This window comes from Malaclemys terrapin, chromosome 7 (assembly GCF_027887155.1).
Source record: "Malaclemys terrapin pileata isolate rMalTer1 chromosome 7, rMalTer1.hap1, whole genome shotgun sequence".
Classification (NCBI taxonomy): Eukaryota; Metazoa; Chordata; order Testudines; family Emydidae; genus Malaclemys; species Malaclemys terrapin.
In genome coordinates this window covers 41712503-41740043 of record NC_071511.1, presented here as the reverse complement: position 1 = coordinate 41740043, position 27541 = coordinate 41712503, and the positions used below count along the sequence as shown (strand labels likewise).

The 27541-nt window shown below is 44.2% G+C and overlaps 1 protein-coding gene and 1 long non-coding RNA gene across 6 annotated transcripts in view; both read left to right on the top strand.

The window, feature by feature from the left end:
• The window catches only part of IARS1 (isoleucyl-tRNA synthetase 1), a 239037-nt gene that overhangs the window by 52255 nt on the left and 159241 nt on the right, over positions 1-27541 (top strand). For all 5 annotated transcript variants that reach the window (XM_054035752.1, XM_054035750.1, XM_054035749.1 and 2 more), the window contains 3 exons: positions 96-178; positions 14246-14363; positions 23894-24041. In XM_054035752.1, the coding sequence (XP_053891727.1) occupies positions 96-178; positions 14246-14363; positions 23894-24041 (349 nt within the window). The remainder of the gene's footprint in view (positions 1-95; positions 179-14245; positions 14364-23893; positions 24042-27541) is intronic.
• Positions 17307-20101, top strand: LOC128841063 (uncharacterized). Its single transcript, XR_008445763.1, has 2 exons — positions 17307-18563; positions 19484-20101. It is a non-coding gene; the product is annotated as an uncharacterized LOC128841063 (long non-coding RNA).

Genomic DNA, 27541 nt, shown 5'->3' with positions numbered 1-27541 from the left:
TTTTAAACAAGCTATTACAAAGAGATAAATCTGGGAAATGTACCATGATCTTTGTTTTAAGCTGCCTTTAAAGCTGTATGTTCATATTTTAACAGATTAGCATTACCAGACTGGGACGCTGGATTGACTTTGACAATGACTATAAAACTCTATATCCTGAGTTCATGGAGACTGTCTGGTAAGTAGTCTTAGCATTCTGTTGATGCTGTTCGAAATTATCTCTTTTTTGAAATGCTCTGGTTATTAAAATTGTATAGTGAGATGTGTGTTTTCATAAAGAAGCATATTTCCTACATTTCTCAGGAGATTTTCTTTTACACTACTGAGTCAGAAGTATGGAAAATGGGCCAGTTTAAGCATCTCACCTATTATTTCTCTTGGAGCTTATTTCCATATACAATGTGAAAACGTGTCTGGCAAGAGACTTAATTATCTGCCTGCTCTTTGTTCACTTGAATTGAGTTTCTGAAAGAAAAATATGAAGTGGATATTAATAGAAGAAGTGGTCATTGCTAGTCTGGCCCTGAAGTCTCATCCCTGATCTACTCCATTCAAACATAGTAGGTCTGCAGAATGACCTTGAAGATTTTCTATTGTCTCCTTAGGGTGACCAGATGACACAACTGAAATATCAGGACACGGGGAGGAGGAAAAAAATGGCGGCGTGGGGGGGGAAAGCCGGAGCGCGCCCGCCCCCCCCCCCCACGCCTCGTCTCCACCTCCCCCCACGCAATCCCCTCAGAGTGGTGGCAGCAGGGGCTTTCACAGTCAGGGTCTGAGGCAAGGCTTTCGCAGCCCCGCTCACACCTGACCTGTCCCTCCGCGCGGGTTCAAGCTCCAGCCATGCACTGGGGAATGGAGCGCAGCGGCAGTGGAGGCTCTGCGCAATTTTACAGCGCATGCTGTGCGGGGCCTGAGAGCCTGCGTGCACCAAGCTGGTTTATGCCCACTCGTGTCCCGGCCGCTTTCGCTCCATGGCCGGGGCGCACATGGTGGATGTGAAGCCCCGAGGAACCGCAACCCCACTCCCACCCATGGGCGCGTAGGGAGCCGGTTCTCCAGGCCGGACCCAGGGCTGACCCGCTGTAGGTACCGCCCCGCCCTCCTGCCTGCGCTCAGGCCAGGCCGGACTCACCCCACCGTCCCCGGGCCTCCTCCCTCCAGCGCTTGCCTGGTAGGGAGGAGGAATGCGTTGTGCTTGGGGAAGAGGCGGGGATTTGGGGAGGGATCCAATGTGGCAGTGAGTGGTCGGGGCCAGAACAGGGATTTGGGGAGCTATCCAATGGGGGAAGGAGGAGGGCGAGCCGGAGCAGAGGGCAAAAATTGCTTGTTTGTCCAGTGTCCCGACCAAACATTGCTTGGGACGCGGGACAAACAAGCAAATATCGGGACAGTCCCGATAAAATCGGGACATCTGGTCACCCTATGTCTCTTTAACAAGTAAGAGTATCTAGCCCAGAAAAAAATTCCCTTCTTGATGTTTTCAAGAGGATGAACAATTCAAACTCTGGATAGCTGTAGCTAAAACACTTTTTGCTAGGTTGAATTCAGATGCTGGGAATCTAGTTCTCTTGCATTTTATTTTTGTGGCTCTGGGTTTTGGCAGCTTCTTGTGACTTCCCTGGAAAATCACTAGGATGACTCATCAGCCCTCTGGTGGAATGCCAAGGGTAGTTACTAGATTTCTGAAGGAGAGAAAAAAGCTATTACTTCACCTGCTTTGTCTCTCTAAGGAGAGAAATCCTGCATGGCCGTGGATTCCTGAATTCAGCTAACACGGTGGACAAAATCATATTGGCCTTCAGGTGTTAAACTCATAAGTGGATTTAGATAGCTAAGTTTAAACTTAGCTCTGAGGCTCATTATGAATGATGATGTATTAAATTTCTCATGGGTTTTTATAGAATTTTTCTGTTGTCTTTTAGTGTTTTCTCTTGCATGGAAAAAGTAAAACCTATTTAGAGTCAAATTAAATGGGTAAAATAAATTGCAGATTACTAATTTCTGCTTTGACTTTAAGAATGAACCACAGCTATTCCTCTTGAGGTGTTCTGACCTGACTGTGGGAGGAAAATATGGCTCCTATGTCCTACAGGACGAGATGCCAGTATGTTAATATTGGTAACAAATGCACTGTCTCACTGTCCCTAGTCCTTCAGTTAAATACACTAAGGATTTTTGGCATTAGTTTCTACCTATTTCAGTGACTCTTCTCTTCCATCTGTTCCCAAGACACAAGATCCTGGAGACTGATCAAACAGCATTTCTAACAGTTACCCATGGTGTGATTGATAGATTGGTGATCCCTCGATTCGAGGATGATCTCTACCATGGATTTACATACGGGTCCTGAGATGACTCAGGAGTCTGATCCTGGAACCACAAATCAACCTGCAGTAGGTACAGACATTTTGTGGCAGGCCAGAGGCCTGTTGAGACAAAGTTTTATTTCTTTTTCCTTCCTCCTCTCTCTCTTTTCAGCTTCGAGGGCAAGGCGCTTCTCCTCGAAGCAGGCCACTGCCTGATGGAGGATATGGAGCCATTGTTCTTCCCAGCTTGATATCCACATCAGTTTTCTTTAAAATACACTGAAAATGTATCTTTATAGCGTTTTCTCTGACCACCACGGGATCTCTGACTGGGGTGAGCTGAGAGTAGAGGATTTGTTTTGGGAGGTGAGAGTCTGGCATCCACACACAATGTCCAGCCCAGCGAAGTTGGTGCATGAGGATCATTGCTTCAATGCTGGTGACATTGACTTCAGCGATAATGCTGCTGTTAGTGCGGCATTCTTGCCACTTGACACAAAGGATCTTCCGGAAGCATCGTTGGGGATCTCTCTCCAAACTCTTGAGGTGCTGTCGATAGGTCACCCAAGTTTCGCATCCAGAGAGGAGTGTTGGAATAACAGTTGTCTTATAGACCTTGGTGTCCTGCTGCAGGTCCTGGTCTGTGAAACGCGTTGGAGCAATTTCCCAAAAGAAGCACTTGCACACTGGATCCTGTGCTGGATCTCTGTCGATTTTTGCATTTTCAGAATGTTGGCGACTGAAGTAACAAAAGTGCTCAACTGTCTCCAAAATCTGGTCCTCGATAGTGATTTGTGGTGGGTCATATGCAAGGCCTGAAGCAGGTTGATAGAGCACATTCATCTTCTCAATATTGAGTGAGAGTCCTAGGCTTTGGTAAGCTTGTGCAAGAAAATCCAGTATGGACTGAAGGTCATTCTCTGTGTGCACAAGGATGACCCAGTCATCAGCATACTGAAGGTCAGTAATGGACGCCCTGAAGACTTTAGACTTCGAGCGGAGACGTTGAAGATTAAAGAGTTGCCCATCCATTCTGTATTGAATGTCAACTCCATTGGGGAGAAGATATTTAATGAGGACCCCTCCTCCCCATAGCTGGTCCAAATGGCAGGGCACAGGGGTTTGTGATAGACAAGGAGGCAGGAGAGGTGATCAGGTTGGGTCTCCAAATTTGAGTGTCTTAGATGAATTTCTGTTCCGAAGTGTGTATGCTAGTGAATTGTGAACTAGTGTTCAGATTTAGGACAAAGCAGAACACTGAGGCCTCGAACATGAACATTAACATTTCTCAGTGCAAATAACATGATTCTAATGATTTGTTTCTATCCCTTTGGGTCTGCTATCACAGCATTTCAGCATTTGTCCATGTTAAATCTGTGGCTTCCTTTCTGCATTTTAACAGAGCTGTCATAGTCCCGGGGTAGTGAGTGGGGGAAGCAGGGCTGAGGCAGGGAGAATTTTATTAGAGATGGGCTTTGCTGAATGGCTGGATAGTAACCTGAATATTAAAAAAACGGGACCACATCATGCCATTGATTCAGTCCATTGATTTAATCTAGGAGTTCTGTAGTGGTGCAAATACGGCAGTATGGTCCGGTATGCTGTACCAGTCAGCTATTTATAGCCAATACACCGTACTGGAAAGACACAGGAGGAACAGAACGCCGGCAGCTCCTTCGGTGCAGCTGTTCCACCCCCAGCCTTCCACACAGCTGCATCTAGTGATTCCTGTCTGGGGTCTGTAGGCAGCCCCACTGGGGGAGCTGTCGGCATGGGGCTGCCCAACGTTCTGCTCCTTTCGCCGCTGCGGTTCCTGGGAGAGCCTGCAGCTCAGGGCTCTCTTGGGAACCACAGTGGCGAAAGGAGCAGAACACCATGCCGGCAGCTCCTCCGGCGCGGCTGTACTGCCCCTAGCCTCGCCCCCCCACCCGTGTCCTCCAGCAGGGCTGCGTGACAGACCCAGGACAGGACGCATAAGATGCAGCTGTGTGAAAGGGCTGGGGGCAGTACAGCCATGCTGGAGGGGCAACAATGCATCCTTGCTTAACCCCAGTTTTGATGATGAAAGGTTCCATCTCAAGGCCATTTCAGAAAACTGTGGCAGTCATCTGATCATGGAGAAGCCTTAGGACCTTGATAAATTTTGGATGGCAGCCAAATCTGGCCAGCACCTTCTACAGGGCTTCACCAAGTTTTTTGGCACGCAACGAAGATCATGTCGGTTAGCCCGAGGGATGATTTAAAACCACACCAAGATTCTGGCAATACTTCCCCTTGCTGAGGAAATAATCGGTTTAAGAGGATCCCGGCAAGAATTTTCCCTGCTGTAGATGGCAAGGCAGTGCCTTGATAGTTTCCACACTCCGACTTATCTCCTTTCTTAAAGATTGTAACAATATTAGTGTTTCTCAGTCTTCGGGAATCTTCTCCTTATACCAGATATGAAGAAAAAGTTTGTGGAGCTTCCCTACCAAGTTCTTTACCTCCAAACTTGTAGACTTCAGCTGGTATGCCATCTGGCCTTGCTACCTTGTTGTTTTTAGTTTGCATAATAGCTCACGTTACTTATTCAAGGGTACGGGGGGTGGGAGGGGTAAGCAAGAGATTCTCTTTCATGTTGTTGAGGTATAGATTTGATACTGACATCAGAGACAGTTGACTCATGGCTCAGGAGTAGCTCAAAATGCTCCTTCCATCTGGCTTTGTTGCCTTCGCTGTCCTTAAAATACATTGACCTGTCTTGGGCTTAGAGTGGTGTGGGAGCATGGGCCGTAAATAGCCCTTATTGCCTGAAAGAAACTCCTCATGTCTTGTTTATCAGCATAAAGCTCAATCTCCTTGGCATTTTCTCGACACCACTTATTTTTGATGCCACAGATTTTCCTTTGGGCTTCAGCCTTGAATTGCTTGTATGAGTCTTTCTTCTGCTGGTGTGATATGTCATTTTGCCACATGCAATGAGCTTTTCTCTTCTGGTCCAGCAGGCCCGGAGTCTCAGCATCGTTCTCATCAAACCAATCTTGGTGATGGCTGGTGACATAGCCAATGGACTCAGCAAGTGCCAAGAGAATGGCAGTCTTTAATCCCTTCCAGAGATTTTTTTTTTTTATCATCATCAGCTGTAGGCATAGCGGCAAACTTTTTTCTTGAAGACACTGCTGAAGTTTCTCCCGAGTCACTATATCTTCAAGGGACTTGACGCTGAATTTCTTTCGTACTGATTTTGCCTGCTTGCGATGCCTTGAGGTGATCTGGAAATTCATGATTGAGCTAACAGGGCAATGGTTTGTCCAACAGTCATCAGTTCTATGCATGGCCCTCATGATGCAGACATCCTTCTGATCTCGAGCTCTAACAATAACCTAGTCAAGAAGGTGCCAATGCCAGGAGCGTGGGTGTCTCCAGGTGGTCTTATACTTCACACTGTGTCTAGAGAGGGTGGTTGTGATGAGCAGGCCATATTCTATGCATTTGCTCAGGAGGAGGATGCCATTGGAGTTAGCCTTTCCTACTCCTTCTTCTCTGATTCCAGAGATCTGACTCCCATGGTGTACTGTAGTAGTGGAAGCTTAGAAACCACCTGTAAGCATTAAAACAAACTTAGGTCCCAGTGGTAACTGGTGAATGAGCATTCAAATACTCTGCACATTTCTTATAGGTTAGGGCTGTGGTTCTCAACCACAGGTCTTCCGGGGGGTATATCGACTCATCTAGATATTTGCTTAGTTTTACAATACGCTACATAAAAAGCACTAGCGAAGTCAGTACAAACTAAAATTTCATACAATAACTTGTTTATACTGCTCTGTCTATATATAAATTGAAATGTAAGTATAATATTTATATTACAGTTGATTTATTTTATAATTGTATGGTAAAATTGAGAAAGTAAGCAATTTTTCAGTAATAGTGTGCTGTGACACTTTTGTATTTTTATATATTTTATTTTTACTTTTTTGTAAGCAAGTAGTTTTTGAGTGAGGTGAAACTCGGGGGTATGCAAGACAAATCAGACACCTGAAAGGCGTACAATGGTCTGGAAAGGTTGAGAGTGACTGGGATAGGTCATACTTGCTGAAACTGTGTGTAAGCCAAGCATACTTTTTGCTGGAATTGTCTTATCTTGTAGTGGGGGCTTGAATGCTATGTTATATCTGTGGTAGGGAAGTATCTACTGACCTTGTCCTGCAGTGGCTGAATTTATTAAATATTACAAGTGACATAAACCTTTAGAGCATGCTGTCTCTGTCCTTGCCTAGGAACAAATATTATATCTGTGGTTAAAGAACCAATTTATTTAAAATCTGGCTCCATTCTTCCTACTGAGAAAAGGCAGTTAGGCTTTCTTTCTGTGACTGAATAGTTCTAAATTAGCCTATTTCACTTTGATTCCTATGTCAGGGTTCCCTCCCCACTCTGAACTCTGGGGTACAGATTGGGGACCCCCATGAAAGACCCCCTAAGCTTATTTCTACCAACTTAGGTAAAAAACTTCCGCAAGGCACAAGTTCTTCCTTGTCCTTGGATGGTATCGCTGCCACCACCAAGTGAGTTAGACAAAGATTCAGGAAAAGGACCACTTGGATATTTCCCCAAAATACCCCCAAGTCCCTTCACCCCCTTTCCTGGGGAGGCTTGAAAATAATATACCAACCAAATAGGTAAACAAGGTGAGCACAGACCAGACCCTTGGGGTTTTAGGACACTAAAAACTAATCAGGTTCTTAAAAGCAGAACTTTATAATAAAGAAAAAAGTAAAAGCAGCACCTCTGTAAAATCAGGATGTAAGGTAATTTTACAGGGTAATAAGATTTAAAACACAGAGGATTCCCCTCTAGGCAAAACTTCAAAGTTACAAAAAACACGAATAAACCTCCCTCTTAGCATAGGAAAAATTCACAAGCTAAAACAAAAGATAATCTAACACATTTCCTTGCTATTACTTACAATTTGTAATCTTGGATGCTTATTTCAGGGAGGGTTTTAGGAGATGGGTTTTTCCTTCCCTGGTCTTTCTCTGTCCCGGGGAGAACAACAAGGAAAGCAAAAACAAAACCTCTCTCTCTCTCTCTCTCTCTCTCTCTCTTCCCCCCCCCCTTACTTTCAAATCTGGGGGGGGGGTGTTAATATCTTCTTCCCTTATTGGTCCTTTTTGTCAGGTGCCAACCAGGTTATTTGAGCCTCTTAGCCCCTTATAGTAAAGGAGGGATTTTATGCTACCCTTAGCTGTAGTTTGACAAGCTATAATTCTGTTATCTCCTATAACAATACATACATGTTTCAAAGAGAAATTCTAGTAAAATTCCTTCTGCTGCTAGCAGATGTGGAATGGAAAGTTAGGGGAGAGACTCTAAAAGAACTGGAGGGGAAGGGGGAGCTGGTTCCAAACACAGGGTTTGTATTTGACATGGATTGTAAATTTCAGGTGTGCCAGTTGTATGTAAATTTCTCTTTTCTTCGGTGTATCCCATACAGGGGTGGATGAATGGTTTCTCTACACCATTAATGCGGGGGAGGGGGAGGGTTGTGTCTTGGTCACTTTTCTAAGCATTGTCTTGATTCAAGAGAAGGACAGAAAAGCATTTCATGAAGAGATGGAGGTTTAGTATGAAACCTGTTAATTGATTTTAAGCACATTTCCTCTGAGCTACATTAAATAGAAGACTGTTTTCTGCAAAATAGTCTTTAGGGACTCAAGCCTTCTTTTAAAAATAAACTAACTCCCTCCAAAAACAACAACAACAACAAAATCATTTCCCTCCCGCCCCCCCCCCCAACCCTTTAGTTGTGGCTTTACTTAGTCCTTATATGGATGAGTGGATGAGATCTGCTGGAACCACATGCGGGTAGAGTTGCTTTATACAGCTTTGTTAATGCTTTCCATTCTAATCTTATAGTGGAGGCTGTTTTACAGTTGTGAATCCCTCTCTGAACTTATAATACTAGATGTGACAAACTGCATAGTCCATTTAAGATTGAATATCCTTTAGACGGAAATTGGGGTGAGTCCCCAAACTGATTTTCATTTGCAAACCAGGCAGGATTTTGTGTCCAGGTCTGCATGAGTGGAAGGCTAGTGTTTGAAGCATTGCACCAGCTAATGTCCCTGGTCATACTATCTTTATATAAATAAAGGCCCTTAATGAAATGTCTGTTCTGTGCTTGACAAAATTTTGTGTTTGTATTGGCATTTCATGCTGCTTGGTGGTGATGGTGGCGGCAGATGACTATTTGTTAAAGGTGAAACAGGCATTTCCAGTTGGGTGACTTTTACCCTTGAACAGAACGTCATCTTTTTTAATATTAAAGACTGAGATGCTTTGGCAGAATCTTTAAAGGACTCATAGGTGTTACTGTTCAGTAGTATTACTTAAATATTAGTTTTGTGCTCTGTTAAGAGAGTTCTGTGAGGGTTTCTGATGAGAAGGTACAGTCAGACCTCTAAGTCTTTTAAAAATACTTTTATTCATACGTGTGTGGAATTTTTAGGTTTGTTTCTTTCAGTGCAAGGTTGATTCAGGAGGTAACTGTATTTATTGTCTAAAATAGTGTTGAGAGCACACCATCCCGAGCCATTGAAACAAGTGCTGGCATACAGCATACTTTATCTTCTGACCCAAACAGAGCTGCATTGAGTCAAAGTGAAAACAATTGGTACCCTCTTACATTTTACTGACCTGAGAGACCTGCAGGAAATGTCTCAGAAAGGGGTAACAGTGATAGACATACATGTGCCAATGAAAGACAGTATGGATTTTTAACACAACTATTGGTGTACCTTTCCAGATAGTGCTGTGGTCAGTTGAGTCCTGGATCTTAAACAGAATTTTCCCTGGTCAATGGGTAAAGGTCTGAAATAAAGTTGAGTTGAGGAAATAGTACTCTGCTCATAGCTGAGAGATTTGGTGTCATGTTGAGAAGTGTTAACAGAAAAAATAATGTAATTGTTTCACTTATTATAACAATCAAAGATCAGAATGGTTGCTAGGAAGACATAATGTGCCATTGTCTATTTTCCGCTGGCTTATAAGAATGGAGGCAGTATGAAAATTAGAAATAGAGAAATATCCCGATACACCTGTTTGACCCCACACTATTTATCAGCAAGGATATTAAGTGTGTTTGTGGCTCTTATATTAAAATCTGTTTTGGATTCCAACATGTCCTGATCTTTTCTTAAATATCAGAAGGAGGATATATTTTGCGACCTGTTGACCTTGAATGTTTCTCAATGTTTATGTGGAGCGGTGCTTTTTTTCAAATAGTCGTCTAATAGCACCATCTAGAGTCTAATTCTGAAAGCTTCAGTCCTGAATATGGCTGAATTTAAAAACAGTCTATGGTAGTGCTTCTCAAAGTCAGGCTGCCGCTTGTTCAGGGAAAGCCCCTGGCAGTCCGGGCCACTTAGTTTACCTGCCGCATCCGCAGGTTCGACTGATCGCAGTTCCCACTGGCTGCAGTTCGCCGCTCCAGGCCAATGGGAGCTGCGGGAAGGGCAGCCAGCACATCCCTCGACCTGTGCCGCTTCCCGCAGTCCCCATTGGCGTGGAGCGGCGAACCGCGGCCCGTGGGAGCCGCGATTGACCGAACCTGCGGACACAGCAGGTAAACAAACCGGCCCGGACCTCCAGGGGCTTTCCCTGAACAAACGGCGGACCAGCTGTGAGAAGCACTGGTCTATGGGCATGTCAACATGAGCACTTAGTTTGTGGTAAGCTGGCCTGTAAATCTATTCTGCACTAGCCTGCTCCATACTAAATGTCTGTGTAGACCCTGATGCTGCACTCTAAAAGACTTTTCTTAAAAAAAAAAAAAAAAAAGCCCTAATCTTCCCGAGTTGCTTTTTCTATGGCTAATGACAGTACTGGACTCCTTGCCTAAGCCTTATTTTTTAATCCTGTTTAAGGCAACAAGGACTTGCCTGTTAAAGAACAAGTGCAAACCCCCCCCCCCCCATGGCTATAATATTGGCTTGTGATGATTTTGAGAGTCTTGTTTCCCAAGCTACCTTGAATAGTGGAAGGGATTGCTTTCCCTGTCTTGAGAGCAAAGAATCCTAAATGGTTTCAGATCTCTGACTCCTGATCCAGAATAGGCAAGATGCTAAACCTGCAACTAGATAAATCCCTAAAGCAATGGGCTTGAGAATAATTCCACAAGGACCTTTTAGATATTAGACTCCCCGTCAGAGTGGTCCACTGAGCTACTTCCCATGTGGGGTGTAAGTGTGTATGCAGGACCACTTCTTTGCATCTGGGAGGTATGTTGAAGGATGTACTGCATGGTAGGTGGCCTGCTGGTTGTTTGAGAATTGGGGAGATCTTTGCTTTCAGGATAACAGGCTTCAGGCTCCTCTGAAGCACAGATTTGTGACAGTTTTCTTGGTACCCAGATTAAGGTTAAATGTGATCTCAACTGCCCAAAACTATGGTGCCAAACCCCATTGTGGGTTGTGCTTTGTGATGTGTTGTGGGGGTGGATTGTTATTTTGTGTGTGGGTTTTTTTTTGTTTTTTTTATTTGTGAATATAGTGCTTATCAGAATATGGGGCTCAGGGCCAGATCCCAAGAGGTGCTCAGCACCTGCAAATCCCATTGTTTGGTAGGAGTTCAATGTGTCTTTTGAGAATTAGGTCATCAGTTTGCAGATGCTTAAGATGGCAATCAGAAGTGTGGGTTCACCTGTCTAATGTTGTTTATAGAGTGAAATTCAAGGGAATAGATTTTTCTGTTTTAAATATTATGTGTGTGTGTAACCTATTTCCTTTGCACACAGAAGTGACCTGTGGCGCAAGAAGTTTCTGCATGCTTCCCAGTAGTATTGCTGACCTTCCAGAAAGAGCTGCTGTTTCTCTATGCCAGGATCACAAGCCTAATGCCTCTTTCAGACTAGCCATCAAATATATTTTGCTTAATTTAGGCACATAAAGATGAATTAAAGGACTGTCCACTTGCAAGTAGTAACTGGCTTTTATTTATTTTTTAGATCTAAGCAAAACTGCTGATGCTTAGTGTGCTGGTTTGGGGTAGGGAATGCTGCTAGCAACAAAAGTTACATCCTGTCTATTTTGTTGTCTCCTAGTGACTGATACTTTATTGATAGAAAGACAGTTACGTGTAGCTCAGAGATGACAAATATATTTTTGTCATGGTAACACAGGCAGTTTCATCAAGCAACAATCTGTTTTTTATGACCCTATAGCAGTGGCTCTCAAACTTTTTTTACTGGTGACCCTTTTCACACAGCAAGTCTGAGTGCGATCCCCCTTCCCCTTATAAATTAAAAACGCTTCTAAATAAATATATTTAACACCATTATAAATGCTGGAGGCAAAGCGGGGTTTGGGGTGGAGGTTGACAGATCGTGACCCCCCCCCCCATGTAATAACCTCATGACCCTCTAAGGGGTCCTGACCCCCAGTTTGAGAACCTCTGCCCTATAGTGTAGTCTGCTCTGAATACAAATGACTATATCCTTTGACAATGGAAATTGAAAAACAATTTTTTAGTGTGAGATGTAGTAACCTCTGTTTAGAGGTCTCTGAATGGGAATGCATTTTGAAAGCTAAATAGTGTCTACCTGGTAGTGAAAAAAATTGAAGCTTTTAAACTGCAGTTGAATAAAATTACAACAAGAGGAGGCTGTTCATTTGTATTTGAATTTTGTAGCTCCACCTAGTGGTCCCCCTTCTCTGATTTTTTTTGTTAAGGTTACAAGTACATCTAAGCAGTCATTAAATGTTGATAGATGTGGCACTGAACTGTTTTCCTCTGTGGGATTAGTAAGCTATATCCCCTTAGGAAAAAAATAAAAAATAAATTGGACATCTTTTGTGTATCTATCTATCTATAATATTCTAATCAACACTTTTCAGAAGGCAAATACAAGAATATTGAAGAATAAATCCAAAATCAGTGATTTATCACAACTAAGTCATTTAATATAGCTTAAGTTGATAAAACATAAAATGAAAATTTATACTTTTGCTCAGTTGCAACAGAGCTTTCCTAGTTAGGATACTGAAATACCTATGCTTGAAAATGCATATCAATAAAAAATTTATCTCACTACACTTTGGCTACATTATTGCTTGAATGGTTGGTAGCTTTAAATTAAGTCCTAGCAATGATGCTCTTTTTATAAATTTAGCAGGTATATCTCCTTTCTTAGGAGTAATGCTCAAATTGTAAAAGGAATGCATAGAACAAAACATAAAGGTAGCCATGTCAAGGTGGTCAACTATTTGGCTTCCTCACATTCAGAGCACCTTTATTCCAGACCAGAATTATATGTACTTGGTCAGGGGAAAGAATGTGTCTCATAATGTGCATTTGAATAGTTCTTTGAATTGGGGTGAGAGTGGAGGAATATATGCCTAGGGATCAAATTCTATGTGGGTAAATACTACTACTCTTCAGCTCCTTCTAGAAACTGAGCCCTACCAGTTTGAGAAGGCACGCTCAATGGATTGTGCAGATCTTCATGATAAGATCCTGCAAGCTTTGCTCAACTCCTTGTTTTTTTGCTCCCCTTGGTTGTGGCTGGATGCCCTTCCGGGCTTCTGAGACTTGATTCCTCTTGGTGGTGCTTAGATGCTGCACTTTGCTCCCTGGAGTGGATTAAAGTCCTCACTGAACTTTTGGTCTACTACTGTTGGGTCATGGATGACACTTTCAGTAGATTGTGCAGATCTTCATAATGTGGTCTCTAATTTCTCCTTTCTGCAATGTAATAGTTGACATTTCTGATTATTAGGTTATCATTAGGCTTCATTGTCAATAGGCCAGTTCATATCTCTCAGTGCTGTTGATTCAGGCTGCAGACTGATAACACTGTAGCTCTTGGAATTGATTTCCCATGTTGAATGGTTATCCTAAACATAAGAGCAAAAGATCTTTGTTTAAATGAATGCATAGATTCTGAAGCACAAAAGGATGGCGTACAGAAAAAAGGACCAATTGCCAAAACAGCGTGACCCAGTGCAGTTTGGTCTCATCAACATACTATTTAACAAGACGGCTCTGTGTTTGCTTGCATGTTAATAAGATGTTCATCTGGAAGGAAACACTGAAAATGTTAACAATGCTTTGAAAACGTAGCTTGGGTGGGAGAGTTCAAGAGTTTTTAAAGTCAGTAGAGATTGCTGAATAGTCTGATCATCCAACTACAAAATAACTAGACTCCCCAGGACCACAGGGCCAGATTCCGGTGTGATAATTTGAGCCCTTGGAAAACTGTGTCACTGAATATGCAAGTCTCTTGAATGAGGCTTTACAAATAAAGGTGTACAGTGTAGACGGTGAAGATCTTTGCCTACTATTTGAAGAGTCATCATTCACCTGGGTTGCCAAAAATCCACTATTTTCTCCCCTGCCAATGATGCATGGTGCCATACATATAGCTGGTGAAGCAAGGGTCTTTTGGGATGGAAAGTGTTATACAATGCTTCATGAATGTAACTCCTGGAATCACAAAACTTCTTGTTCTCTAAACAAACCTAGTTGCCTAGATGTGGCCTCTTGAGGAAAGCATTTTGTGTTAATCACTGAAATTTAAGTTTTATGGCCCCCAAGCAAGCAGTTGGGGAAAGATTCAACTGTTACAGTGATTTATATCCCATCTGAATATTGCCATGTGTTGTGCATGCAAGGCAGAGCTGGCAGGATGACCCAAAGCTGAATCTAACTGAAAGAATATTCACAATAAAAATGTCGTAGTGGCATTAAGTATTTATATTGTTTCAAGATACGACTTGTATATGTATGTGCAGATTCTTTGAGTTCTGGTGTTTCAAGTAGTAAATATTGTCTGTAGTTTGAAAATTATTTGAACTTTTCAGAATACCTTCCCTACTGCATCATAATCCTACACTACAGCTGCCTTTAGTTTGAATCTTAAACTATTAAGTTATTATATGTTCCTTATTTATTTTTAGGTGGGTTTTCAAACAGCTGTACGACAAAGGACTGGTTTACAGAGGCGTTAAGGTTATGCCTTTCTCCACAGCATGTAACACTCCTCTTTCGAATTTTGAGGCTCACCAGAACTACAAGGTATATCATTGTCTATATGTATGTATAATAATCTGACCCCCGTAACTGCTCTGTCACATTGGAGTGAGTGTCTGTTTTGGACCGGAAAGCTTTAATACTTCAGTTGGGTGGAATGTAGGCTTATCGACATACTCAAAACTGATAGAATAGTGCTAGTAAAGAGCTGACCTAGTCATGTATATGTCCTGCTATGATTTTTTCCTGACCGTTCCTTTGGTCATTATTTGTTGCCCCTTTCACCATTCTCACAGTTTTTGATCTGGGAAATTGCTCCACTCTTCCTCACACATTTTTGTGTACCTCACTGTGTTGGGTTTCTACTGTGAATATTTTACACTGCACCTTTCCTGCTCACCTCAGCAGAGGATTCCCTGTATATTGTATCTGATCTTCTGGGGAGCTCTAGCTGGCAGCTCAGCAGCCACACCTGTAACTTATCAAAGTTAGCAGATGAGTTGTGGGAGGAGAATTGAATTCTGTGATCTGAGATCCAGTATTGCAGCTTAAATACCACTTGTTGCTCCTCTGCCTTCTCTTGTGCCATTAGTAAAGCTACTCCTTAGCCCTTGTTTCAGGAAATGAAAGAAGGAAATGGAATCATGAACTTCTGCAATGAAGCAGGATATTATTAGTACAGTAACTCCTCACTTAAAGTCGTCCTGGTTAACGTTGTATCGTTGTTACGTTGCTGATCAATTAGGGAACATGCTTGTTTAAAGTTGTGCAGTGCTTCCTTCTAAAGTCATTTGGCAGCTGCCTGCTTTGTCCACTGCTTGCAGGAAGAGCAGCCCGTCGCAGCTAGCTGGTGGGGGCTTGTAACCAGGGTGGACTGGCAGCCCCCCTATTAGCTCCCCCTAAGTTCCCTGTGCTGCAGCCGCCCAGCAGGCTATCAATTGCCGGCAGTTCAGCTGTCCCTCCCCCCACTGCCATGTGCTGCTCCCGCCCTCTGCCTTGGAGCTGCTCCCAGAGACTCCTGCTTGCTGTGCAGGGGGGGGGAGGGGCGGGATAATGTCAGGGTGTCCCCCTCCCCCTGCTCCTGCACCCCGCTTACCCCTTTTCCATATAGAGCAGGGAGGGGACACCAACGGACGGAGAGAGACACAGAGAGCTTGGGGCAGCAGCTGCTGTCTCCACTTCCTGATCCACTTAAAAAGACAATGCACTTAAGAGTGGGTCAGCTTACTTAAAGGGGCAGTGTGCATCTCTCTCTCTCTCTCTCTCTCTCTCTCGCTCTCTCTTTCTCTGTCTCCCCCACACACAAGATGTGTGTCTGTCTCTGTCTGCTATGCTGTCTCCTGTCCCTCCTGTTCGTGCTGTCTTGTGTGAGAGGCTACATTAACAACAATGTGTTAACCCTTGAGGGCTCAGCCGAGTGCTAGTTCATCATTTAGCAGGAAGGCATTCCCTGGGAAATATCCTTCCCTCTTCCACCCTCTAACTTCACCACCTCAAACAAGCTTCACAATCATCATAGCTGTGAACAGTATTAAATTGTTTGTTTAAAACGTATACTGTGTGTATATCTATATAATATATATTTTTTTTGTCTGGTGAAAAAAATTTCCCTAGAACCTAACCCCCCCTACCCCCCCATTTACATTAATTCTTATGGAGAAATTGGATTCGCTTAACATCGTTTCGCTTAAAGTTGCATTTTTCAGGAACATAACTACAACGTTAAGCGAGGAGTTACTGTATAGTATAAAACCCTGTTTTAATGTGTAACAGAAACTATAAGTGTGCTTAGAAGAAGCCCCCATGTAGCAAACTTTCACAATTGAAAAATAAATAAAATTCCAGTCATTTTGTGTCTGAGTAAAGAAAAGTATATTGTAAAGGAAACTGAGATAACTCAAACAGAGAAATACTAAGCAATTATTTCGTTTGTAAATGTAACATAATTCATCTTTCAAAATGCCAGGATTTTGTTGAGTTGCTTGGCCTGTTTAGTACTTTGTGAAACATTAGAACAAGCTGGTTAGAAACATCATAGTCTTTGTCTAACAATTGGTAGAGACTAAATTTTATTGATAGCATAGTCTTCACTGGGTATTGCCCATAATCTAAGCATTACATAACTGTTTGAGTCTGACTGTTGCCGCCCCAGCTGCTTATAGAAAGAATTCCTTCTGAAGCAGCCCTTAGCTGTGACTTAAATAGCTGCCCATTCCATAATGGAATTACCGATTCTGAGCTGTGTTGCTGGAGAGGAGCCAGGGATGCTTTCAGTGCACAAATGGCAATGTGACATAATCTGTTTGAGTGTTCCTGGTTTATGCATATGATGTTAATTTGTTAGGTGTTGTAAAAATGGCCTAAGAAAGCTTTTTAATGCTGCTTGGAGCTTTTCGCTTTGGAAAGCCTTGCATATTTTGCTAAATTTAATGATTTCATAGCACACAAACTAGAGAGAGACTGTACAGTACACCAAAGGATCAGCTTTCTTGCCATGGAAGTGGTATCCTTTATGGGTGGAATGCAGGAGCCAGTTATTTAGGAGGGAAAGTGAAGAATAAATTGTTCATTTGAAACTCCAGAGAGATTTTAGGCAGGCAGAAGAACATTGCCCATTTACCTTTTTGTCAGGGACTTTACAGATAACACACTTCTCTTGCAAACAAAAGAGGTCGTATCTTCAGGTTTTCATATTTCATGTACCAGGCGGCACCTCTAACGTTACAGGGCCGACTAGTACCATGTTGCAGTGGGGGCTGTTGTTTCACCAACAATTCAGAAAGAAAAGTGCTGTCTACTTACTTGAACAACTTCAGATATCCATCTAGGTTTCACCTGAAGGTTTTTTATTAGAGCACCGACCTTTCCCAACCCTGTTTAGTCTATCTATTTAGATCAGAGCACTAATTTGAAGACTTGTGCTTACTAAATATTCAATGTATATGTAGTATTTGTTTGCCAAGTCGTGCAAGCATTAAGTTACTCACACAACACCTCTGTGAAGTAGGTAGGAAAGATAAATGGATGCAGTTTGAGGTTTATAAAGATAATCAAACTCCACATTAAAAATCTATCATGGAGCCTGATAATGCTGTTACTTTTAGTTACAAAAATACCAAACTTGTTCTTTAGTTCTATAACAAAAATGTTACCATTCCTGCAGGCTGCCATTAGGTAACAAGCTCACAGAGCTATAGTAGGTCTGTATTGCCACTTAGATTCTAGCCATAAAACTGATGTTACTTCAAAAGATGTGGGGTTTGAGTAACACTTGCTTTTTAAATTTTTCCTGTTGGAAATATTCCTTACACAATTATGCAAAATGTTAATCCTGTAAGGCCTGGTCTACACTACGAGTTTAGGTCGACTTTAGCAGCGTTAAATCGAATTAAGCCTGGACACGTCCACACGACGAAGTCCTTTTTTCGACTTAAAGGGCCCTTTAAACCGGTTTCTTTACTCCACCTCCGATGAGGGGAAAATCGGCCTTTGCGGGTCAGATTTGGGGTAGTGTGGACGGAATTCGACGTTATTGGCCTCCAGGAGCTATCCCACAGTGCTTCATTGTGACCGCTCTGGACAGCGCTCTCAACTCAGATGCACTGACCAGGTAGACAGGAAGAGCTCCGTGAACTTTTGAATTTCATTTCCTGTTTGCCCAGCATGGAGAGCACAGGTGACCACACAGAGCTCATCAGCACAGGTAACCGTGATGGAGTCCCAGGATCGCAAAAGAGCTCCAGCATGGACTGAACGGGAGGTACGGGATCTGCTCGCCATATGGGGAGACGAATCAGTGCTAGCTGAACTCCATAGCAGTAAATGAAATGGCGAAAAAGTCTCAAAGGCCATGAAGGGCAGAGGCCATAACGGACGCACAGCAGTGCCGCGTGAAAATTAAGGAACTAAGGCAAGCCTACCACAAACCCAGAGAGGCAAAGGGAAGGTCTGGGGCAGAGCCGCAAACATGCCGCTTCTACGCGGAGCTGCATGCCATTCTATGGGGTGCAGCCACCACTACCCCAACTGTGTGCTTTGACTCCATCAATGGAGAATTACGCAACAGGGAAGCGGGTTCTGGGTACGTGGAAGATGATGATGAAGACAATGAAGATAGCTCACAGCAAGGAAGCGGAGGAACTGGTTTCCCCAACAGCCAGGATATGTTTATCACCCTGGACCCTGTAACCCTTGAACTCACCTAAGGCGTGCTCCCAGACCCTGAGGGCACACAAGGGACCTCTGGTGAGTGTTCCTTTGTAAATATTACACATGGTTTAAAAGCAAGCGTGTTTAATGATTAATTTGCCCTGGCAATTGCAGCCAGAACAGCTGCTGGAAAAGTCTGTTAACATGTATGGGGATGGAGCGGAAATCCTCCAGGGACATCTCCAGAAAGCTCTCCTTCATGTACTCCCGAAGCCCTTGCAAAAGGTTTCTGGGGAGGGCTGCCTTATCCTGTCCGCCATGGCAGGACACTTTACCACGCCAGGCCAGTAGCACGTAGTCTGGAATCATTGCATAACAAAGCATGGCAGCATATGGACCCGGTGTTTGCTGGCATGCAGACAACATCCATTCCTTCACTCTCTTTGTTATCCTCAGGAGAGTGATGTCATTCACAGTCACCTGGTTGAAATGGGGTGATTTTATTAAGGGGACATTCAGAAGTGCCAGTTCCTGCTCAGCTGAACAGAAATGTTCCCCGCTGTTAGCCACGCGGTGGGGGGGAGGAGTGAAGTGATCATCCCAGAGAATTGGGTGTGTGGGGGGAAGGTAATTGGGTTTGTGCTGCATGTTAACCCAGAAACCGCAGCCCCTCCTTTTACACTGCAAACCCATTTTAAGTGGCCAATCCAACGGGTTCTTGGTTTGGGAAATGGGGGCGCTGCTGTTTGAAACCATTCCCACATGTTATGAAGGTTAAAAAAGCCAAAAGACTGTGGCTTACCATGGCTGCCTGCAAGCCGAATTCTGTTGCCTGGCACTGCATGAGTGATCTCTCACACCGAACCGGCAGGCCCTCAATATAAGAGGAAAAATGTGACCTTGTAACGAAAGCACATGTGCTGTGTAATGTGAACAGCAAAATTTAACATGAAAGAGTGTACCCATTGTTCTCTAAAATGTCTTTTTTTAATTACCTCTCCCTTCTCCTCCACCAGCTGCAAATGTTTCTCCTTCACAGAGGCTAGTGAAGATTAGAAGGAGAAAACGGCGGACTCAGGATGATATGTTCTCGGAGCTCCAGATGTCCTCCCACGCTGACAGAGCACAGCAGAATGCGTGGAGGCAGTCAATGTCAGAATGCAAAAAAGCACAATTTGAACGAGAGGAGAGGTGGCGGGCTGAATCGCGGGCTGAAGAGCGCAAGTGGCGGGCTGAAGAGGATAGGTGGTGTCAGCTTGCAGACAGAAGGCAAGAGTCGATGCTCCGGCTGCTGGAGCATCAAACTGAAATGCTCCAGCGTATGGTTGAGCTGCAGGAAAGGCAGCAGGAGCAGAGACCGCCACTACAGCCCCTGTGTAACCAACAGTCCTCCTCTCCAAGTTCCATAGCCTCTTCACCCAGACGCTCAAGAACACGGTGGGGGGGCCTCTGGCCACCCAGCCACTCCACCCCAGATGATTGCCCAAGCATCAGAAGGCTGGCCTTCAATAAGAGTTAAAGTTTTCAACTGCAGTGTGTCCTTTTCCTTCCCTCCTCCCCCACCCCTCCTGGGCTACCTTGGCAGTTATCCCCCTAGTTGTGTGATGAATTAATAAAGAATGCATGAATGTGAAGTAACAATGACTTTATTGCCTCTGCGAGCGGTGCTCGAAGGGGGGAGAGGAGGGTGGTTAGTTTAAAGGGAAGTAGAATGAACTGGGGTGGGGGAGGGGCGGAGGGTTCATCAAGGAGAAACAAACAGAAGTTTCACACCGTAGCCTGGCCAGTCACAAAACTGGTTTTCAAAGCTTCTCTGATGCGCACCACGCCCTCCTGTATTCTTCTAACCGCCCTGGTGTCTGGCTGTGCGTAATCAGCGGCCAGGCGATTTGCCTCAACCTCCCACCCCGCTATAAATATTTCCCCTTTACTTTCACAGATATTGTGGCGCGCACAGCAAACAGCAATAACAATTGGAATATTGGCTTCGCTGAGGTCTATCCGAGTCAGTAAACTGCGCCAGCACGCTTTTAAATGTCCAAATGCACATTCCACCACCATTTGGCACTTGCTCAGCCTATAGTTGTCCTGACTACTGTCCAGGCTGCCTGTGTACGGCTTCATGAGCCATGGCATTAAGGGGTAGGCTGGGTCCCCAAGGATAACGATAGGCATTTCAACATCCCCAATGGTTATTTTCTGGTCCGGGAAGAAAGTCCCTTCCTCCAACTTTTGAAACAGACCAGAGTTCCTGAAGACATGAGCGTCATGTACCTTTCTCGGCCATCCCACATTGATGTTAGTGAAATGTCCCTTGTGATCCACCAGGGCTTGCAGCAACATTATGTACTCGCTGGCTTGGTTTATGTACTCGCTGGCTTGGTGCTCCGGTGCCAAGATAGGGATATGGGTTCCGTCTATCGCCCCACCACAGTTTCGGAATCCCAATGCAGCAAAGCCATCCACTATGACCTGCACGTTTCCCAGAGTCACTACCCTTGATATCAGCAGGTCTTTGATTGCGTTGGCTACTTGGATCACAGCAGCCCCCATGGTAGATTTGCCCACTCCAAATTGATTCCCGACTGACCGGTAGCTGTCTGGCGTTGCAAGCTTCCACAGGGCTATCACCACTCGCTTCTCAACTGTGAGGGCTGCTCTCGTCCTGGTATTCTGGCGCTTCAGGACAGGGGAAAGCAAGTCACAAAGTTCCATGGAAGTGCCCTTACGCATGCGAAAGATTCGCAGCCACTGGGAATCGTCCCACACCTGCAACGCAATGCGGTCCCACCAGTCTGTGCTTGTTTCCTGGGCCCAGAATCGGCGTTCCATGGCATGAACCTGCTCCAGTAACACCATGATTTGCACATTGCTGGGGCCTGTGCTTTGTGAGAGGTCTATGTCCATGTCAATTTCCTCATCATTCTCGTCGCCTCGCTGCAATCGCCTCCTCGCCTGGTTTTGCTTTGGCATGTTCTGGCTCTGCATATACTCCAGGACAATGCGCGTGGTGTTCATAGTGCTCATAATTGCCGCGGTGATCTGAGCGGGCTCCATGATCCCAGTGCTATGGCGTCTGGACTGAAAAAAGGCGTGAAACTATTGTCTGACGGAGGGAGGGAGGGGCGAGTGAGGACGTGGCTTACAGGTACAGGGAATTAAAATCAACAACACAAACAGCTGTCACACAGAATGGCCCCCCCCAAAGATTGAACTCAAAACCCTGGGTTTAGCAGGCCGTTGATTTCACGGAGGGAGGGGGAAGCAAATGAATATAGAACAAATCTGGTCCATCTATTTTTCACATCTTAAGCTGACAGCAGACAGTGCAGCATGACTGATAGCCATCGGCAGCTTCTGGGTGCTTGGCAGAAGATACTGTACTACGACTGCTAGCCATCATCGTCAAGACAGTTCAATAGGACTGCCGCCAGGACTTAGTCTCCAGGAGACAAAACATGTCTGCCCAGGTGCCTCTGATTGAACTCCCTGAGGAATACACCGATGACGGATACTAGTCGTAATACACCATCCACTGCCAAAAGGCAAGGAACTGCTGCTGTGTAGCAATGCAGTACCATGTCTGCCAGCACCCAGATGACATATGGTGACGGTGAGCTGAGCTGAGCGGGCTCCATGCTTGCCGTGGTATGTTGTCTGCACAGGTAACCCAGGTAAAAAGGGGCGAATCGATTGTCTGCCGTTGTTCTGACGGAGGGGGAGGGCCCTGACGGCATGTGCCCAGAACCCCCCGCGACACTGTTTCTGCATCATCAGGCATTGGGATCTCACCCCAGAATTCCAATGGGCGGCGGAGACTGCGGGAACTGTGGGATAGCTACCCATAGTGCAATGCTCCGGAAGTCGACGCTAGGCTTGGTACTGTGGACGCAGTCCACCAACTTAATGCACTTAGAGCATTTTATATGGGGACACACGCAATCGGCTGTATACAACTGATTTCTATAAAACCGGCTTCTATAAATTCGACCTAATTTCGTAGTGTAGACATACCCTAAGACTCTGGACTCTTCGTCAGGGCATAACTTCATTTAAGGTCTTCCACAGTCCAATAGTATTGATAATACAGAAACTATAACTTGTGCAAGTGCTTCACTCTCTCCAGTGGTGTGAGGAGGTTTTAATTCTCACCGGTATGCATAGGCAAGTCATGGGATGGACACAAAGGGGGGCATGAGCTAAAGGGGGGGGGCACGTGACACTCCCCCCTCCCCCCATTTGACCCCTCCCAGCCGGGGGCCCCCACCCTCTCCCCGTCCCCTCCCCATCCCATGTTACCTGGGGGCCAGGTGGGGGAGCTCTGTCCTTCCGCTGCACCAGATACTGATTTCGGACCCACAGGGCTCTCCCGGGAACTGCAGCGGCCAAAAGAGCAGAACGTGGGGCCGCATGGTGGCGCCACGCAAGCAGATCCGGGCTGTACTGCCCCAGCCCTTCCATGCAGCTGTGTCTCTTGTCTGGGGTCTGTACATCCTCACCAGAGGACAGGGCTGGGGGAGGGGCTGAAGGCAGTCCTGTTACAGCTGTGCCAGAGAAGCTGCTGGCGCGGGGCACTGGCTACTGGGAGTGGCAACCCCACGTTCTGCTCCTTTCACCGCTGCGATTCCCGGGAGTGCCCTGTGGTTCTGAAACTGTCTTTCCAGTACGGTGTACCGGCAATAAATATCTTAATGGTATGCTGTATCTGACCGTACCTGCTTACTTGCACCACTGACTCTCTCTAATGTGTCTGAGACAACTTCTCTTAGAGTAACACTGATATTAATAATACAAAGGGATTCCTTTGACTTGATTGAAGGCAGGACTCTTGGAGGCTGAGGTAGAAAACCATCTGTCAGTTGTGCAGTATGTTTTAAACATCCATGTACTCCTATGTTTAAGAACATATAGTTTATGTGCCTTGGTTAAAAATAGTTGCCTGCCAGGAGAAAATTTTCTCAAGCGATAGCTTGTCCTCCCAACTCCTGGTCCCCTAGGACAAACTAGGTGAATGTTGAACTCCAGATTTCAGCAGCTGAAAAATTATTAAACTATGAAGGAAACCTTTAACCAGTTATGATCTTGGATTATTTTTGTATAATCTTAGGTTGGGATTATCAAAGGCATCTGAAGGAGTCAGGCACCCAACTCTCAGCCTTTAGAAATAAACTCTGACTATGTTGAGGCAGTTGTGTCCCTCGTGATTTGGTCAAGTAGCCTACACGGGGGAGGTGGAGAGACATGCTTAAATTGGTTCTCATCTGCATTCACTCTTACTGAGTTTTTTGACAAGCCAGATTGCAGGGCACTAAAGGAACCAGGTAACTGAGTGACAACAGCTGTCACTGCTTTTCCTTGGAGTGTGTGTTCTCGCCAACTCTCAAGAAACCTTTCATATCCGTCTCCCTATCTCTGTTTCATTTAAGGATGTTCAAGATCCTTCGGTGATTGTGAGCTTCCCATTGGATGAAGATGAAAACATCTCTCTTGTTGCTTGGACAACTACCCCCTGGACCCTGCCTAGTAACTTGGCCCTCTGTGTTAACCCAGAATTGCAATATGTGAAACTAAAAGGCAAGTGCTAACTTGATATGAAATACAGTGAAAATGTAGTTCCATTGAACTCATGCATGTGTATGGCAGTTTCTGTGATAGACAATTCTGTTTGACATTCAACATGTAGCATTTCACTGGAGTTGACTGTATACTGTTCTGAAGGATGAGTCCAATTTACCGTTGCTAAAATCTCCATTCATTTTGTACTCTTTGATTGTATCGTAGCTTTATTACATGAGTACTAAAGGACTAGTAGTTACATACTAAATGCTCATACTACACTACTACATAGTGAGCAACAGCGGGTATGCAATATGGGTGTTAGTTATCTCACCAGTAAATCCCCCATCATTCCCCAAAGAGTCTCACACCAAGTAATCCTAACTCTTTCCTTGTCTGACAATTTCTCTGCTTTGCCCCATTTCCCAACCATTTCAGACCAAACTGTCTCATTGCCTTTGGTGAGGAGAATCAGAACGTATTAGGCTAGTTCAAGTCAGTGTGTAAGGTAGCCTGTTCCTCAAGGGCCCCTGATACATTCGGAGACGCACTGCAGCACGTTCCTATGGTTGAAAAGGGAATTCACGTATAACAGGTGGGTAGGATGTATGAACAAAATAGATTTACTTTACTTGCTACTTCTCCCACCATCTTTCAGAACTTTACAGCTCCAGCTTCTCAGCAGCCAGAGGAATGTTATCTTCATCCTTTGTTCCTCATATCATTTTCAGAAAGGAATTTTTTTAACTGAGTATCGTGCAATATCCGTACAAGAAATGCAGTTCCTCCTAATGATTCCCTGTTCTGATAAGTTTCTTCTAATGTATATTTTAATATTTATTGTAGTTAGACTATGTAATACACTAAGATCATGTTCACTGACTTGAACGTAAGCAGTCAGTTTTGCTTTGAACTTTTCAGATTTTCCAAAACTGCTGACCTTTTCTAAATTTGCAGCATACATAACCAAATACAGTGATTCAGATTATCTCTGGCATTTTTTTAATGCAGATGAAATGGCACAGTTAGTTTTCACTTTAACATAGATTTTAAAATGTAATTTATGCATGCCTAAGGTAGTGGCACATGTAAAACACTGGGAGACAAATCAACCGTTTCTTAAGACACACAGGCTTTTGGATAAATTCATATTTGTTCATTAAGTCTTCATTCCTGAGCACTTCCTCAAGTATTAAGATGCACAATCATCTTGAAACCTATGCAGCTCAAAAAGAGTTAAGCGTAGTTTCAGGCATAACACCTACCTTCTACCAATTATTTTGCAATCACATTTCACTATTGTCTAAACTTCTTTCTCACCTGTTGCTTACTGACTATACTGGAGGAATAGTGACACTGACTACACGTAATGTGCTGCCAAATGCACTAAGTATGCTAGAAAAAAGTCCCCCCCCCAACATTTTTAAACTGAAACGTTTTAAATTGTTGCTGCCTCTAAGCCCTTTAAACAGCTGTATGTACAAAATTAATTTAACCCAAGGATCACATTGTCCCCAGAGGATGTATGGCATTTAACTCAGGAACATCTAGTTCGGGAAATATTGGTTCATCATTATAACTAGAAACCAAGCAAACTTGTCCTCAGTTAGAATAGTCTTCCACAGAATATTATAAACAAACAACTGTTTGGAACTTAAATTCCTAAAATGAATGAGCACTAGAAAAACATTTGGCTTTCAGATGCCATTTTTTCCTCAGACTGTTCTTAAAGCACATCTAGCTGAACATGGCCACAGCCTCTCCCATAGTGGCAAAACATTGGTTGATCTTCAAGAGTAGGTGCTTACTGCTAGTTTCTTCCAAGTCCAGGACTTCTAGGATTTCCACAGGCCTCTTCAAATTAATAAATTAATTTAGGTGAAGGCAACATGGCCTACTGGATAGGGCAGGTACTGGACTGGGAGTCAGACCTGTTTTCTATTCCTGGCTCTGCTACTGATCTTTTGTTTGACTGTGGAAAAATCACCTTTGTGTTTGTATCCCCATCTGTGAAATGGGAATAAAGATACTTATGTTCCTTTTATAAAGTATTGTGATATTTGGGGATGAAAAGTGCTATATAAGAGCTTAATATTATTTATGGAAAAACATCTCATTGCCTCCTGCATGGCAGCATCATGGCTGATTTTGGTGTTGGATAATAATTTAATCCAGTACAGAGTAGTAGACCTCTGCTAATTTGGGGAGAATCCTAAATTGATTGTCAAACTATAACTACACCTTTAAAGGTAGCTGGGGTGAGGAAGAATAGCAATCTGCTTTAGTAGTGGAAAATATTCCATGTTGATATAAGGGTATGGGAGTTAGTGGTGGGGTGGTGGGGAGGAATGACGCTATTCTTGATAAAGGTTCAACTTCGATTATCTAAAGCAGGGGTCTCAAACACGCGGCCCTTGGGCCGCATTATTTCCTGCGGCCTGCCAAGCTCCCCTCCCCCCAGTGCGCTGCGTCCCTGCTCCCCCACCTCCATCCCTGCGCTTCAGGCTTTCCAGGAGGGGGGAGGAGCAGGGACGCAGCATGCTCAAGGGAGGAGGCAGAGAAGAGGCGAGGCCGTGGTGGGGCTTTGGGAAGGGGTTGGAATAGGGGCAGGGAGGGGGTGGAGTTGGGGCGGGGACAGAGTTGGGGCAGGGACTTTGGGAAAGGGGTTGGAATGGGGGCGGGAAGAAGCAGGGCAGGGTGGGGCCTCATGGAAGGGGTGGAGTGGGGGCAGGGACGGGGGCAGAATGGGGAACTTTAACAGAAGTACTTCTAAAAGTAAATGAGTGTTTATATTTTATTAAAACCCCCTCGGAAATGACTTCATCGAAAAAAAGAACACTCATGGAAGAAAAGAGTTTTCCAAGACAAATGGGAGAATTTATATTTTTTCCACAGAGGTAAAAGATAAAATTCAATGCCTTATTTGTCAGCAAACGATTGCTGTTCCCAAGGAGTATAACGTGTGTTGGCACTACGACATGATGCACCATGAAAAATATGATGTATTCACTGGAAAAATCCGAGAGGAAAAACTTTGGCAGCATTTGCCAAGCAAAGAAATTTCTTTTCGGAGATTAACAAGTCTAGCGAAGATTCAGTAAGAGCAAGTTTTATGATAAGCGAAATGATAGCTAAATCATCGCTGCCTTTTACAGAAGGCCTATTCGTAAGAGAATGCCTTGTGATGGCCAGTGAAATTTTATGTCCTGATAGGAAGAAAGTTTTTGAAGGCATAAGCTTGTCTGCCAATACAGTTGCCTGCAGGATAATGGATTTAGCAGATAATGTGCAAAAACAATTAATTCAAATGGCAAAAAACTGCAAAGCATTTTCAATTGCTCTTCATGAGAGTACAGATGTATCAGATACTGCACATTGTGCAGTGTTCATTAAAGGTGTGGATTGCATTTTGAATATAACTGAAGAATTGCTAGACTTAGTGCCACTGAAGGGACCTGACATATTTCAAGGACTGGAAGAGTGCATTGAAAAAGCTGCGCTGCCATGGAACAAACTCA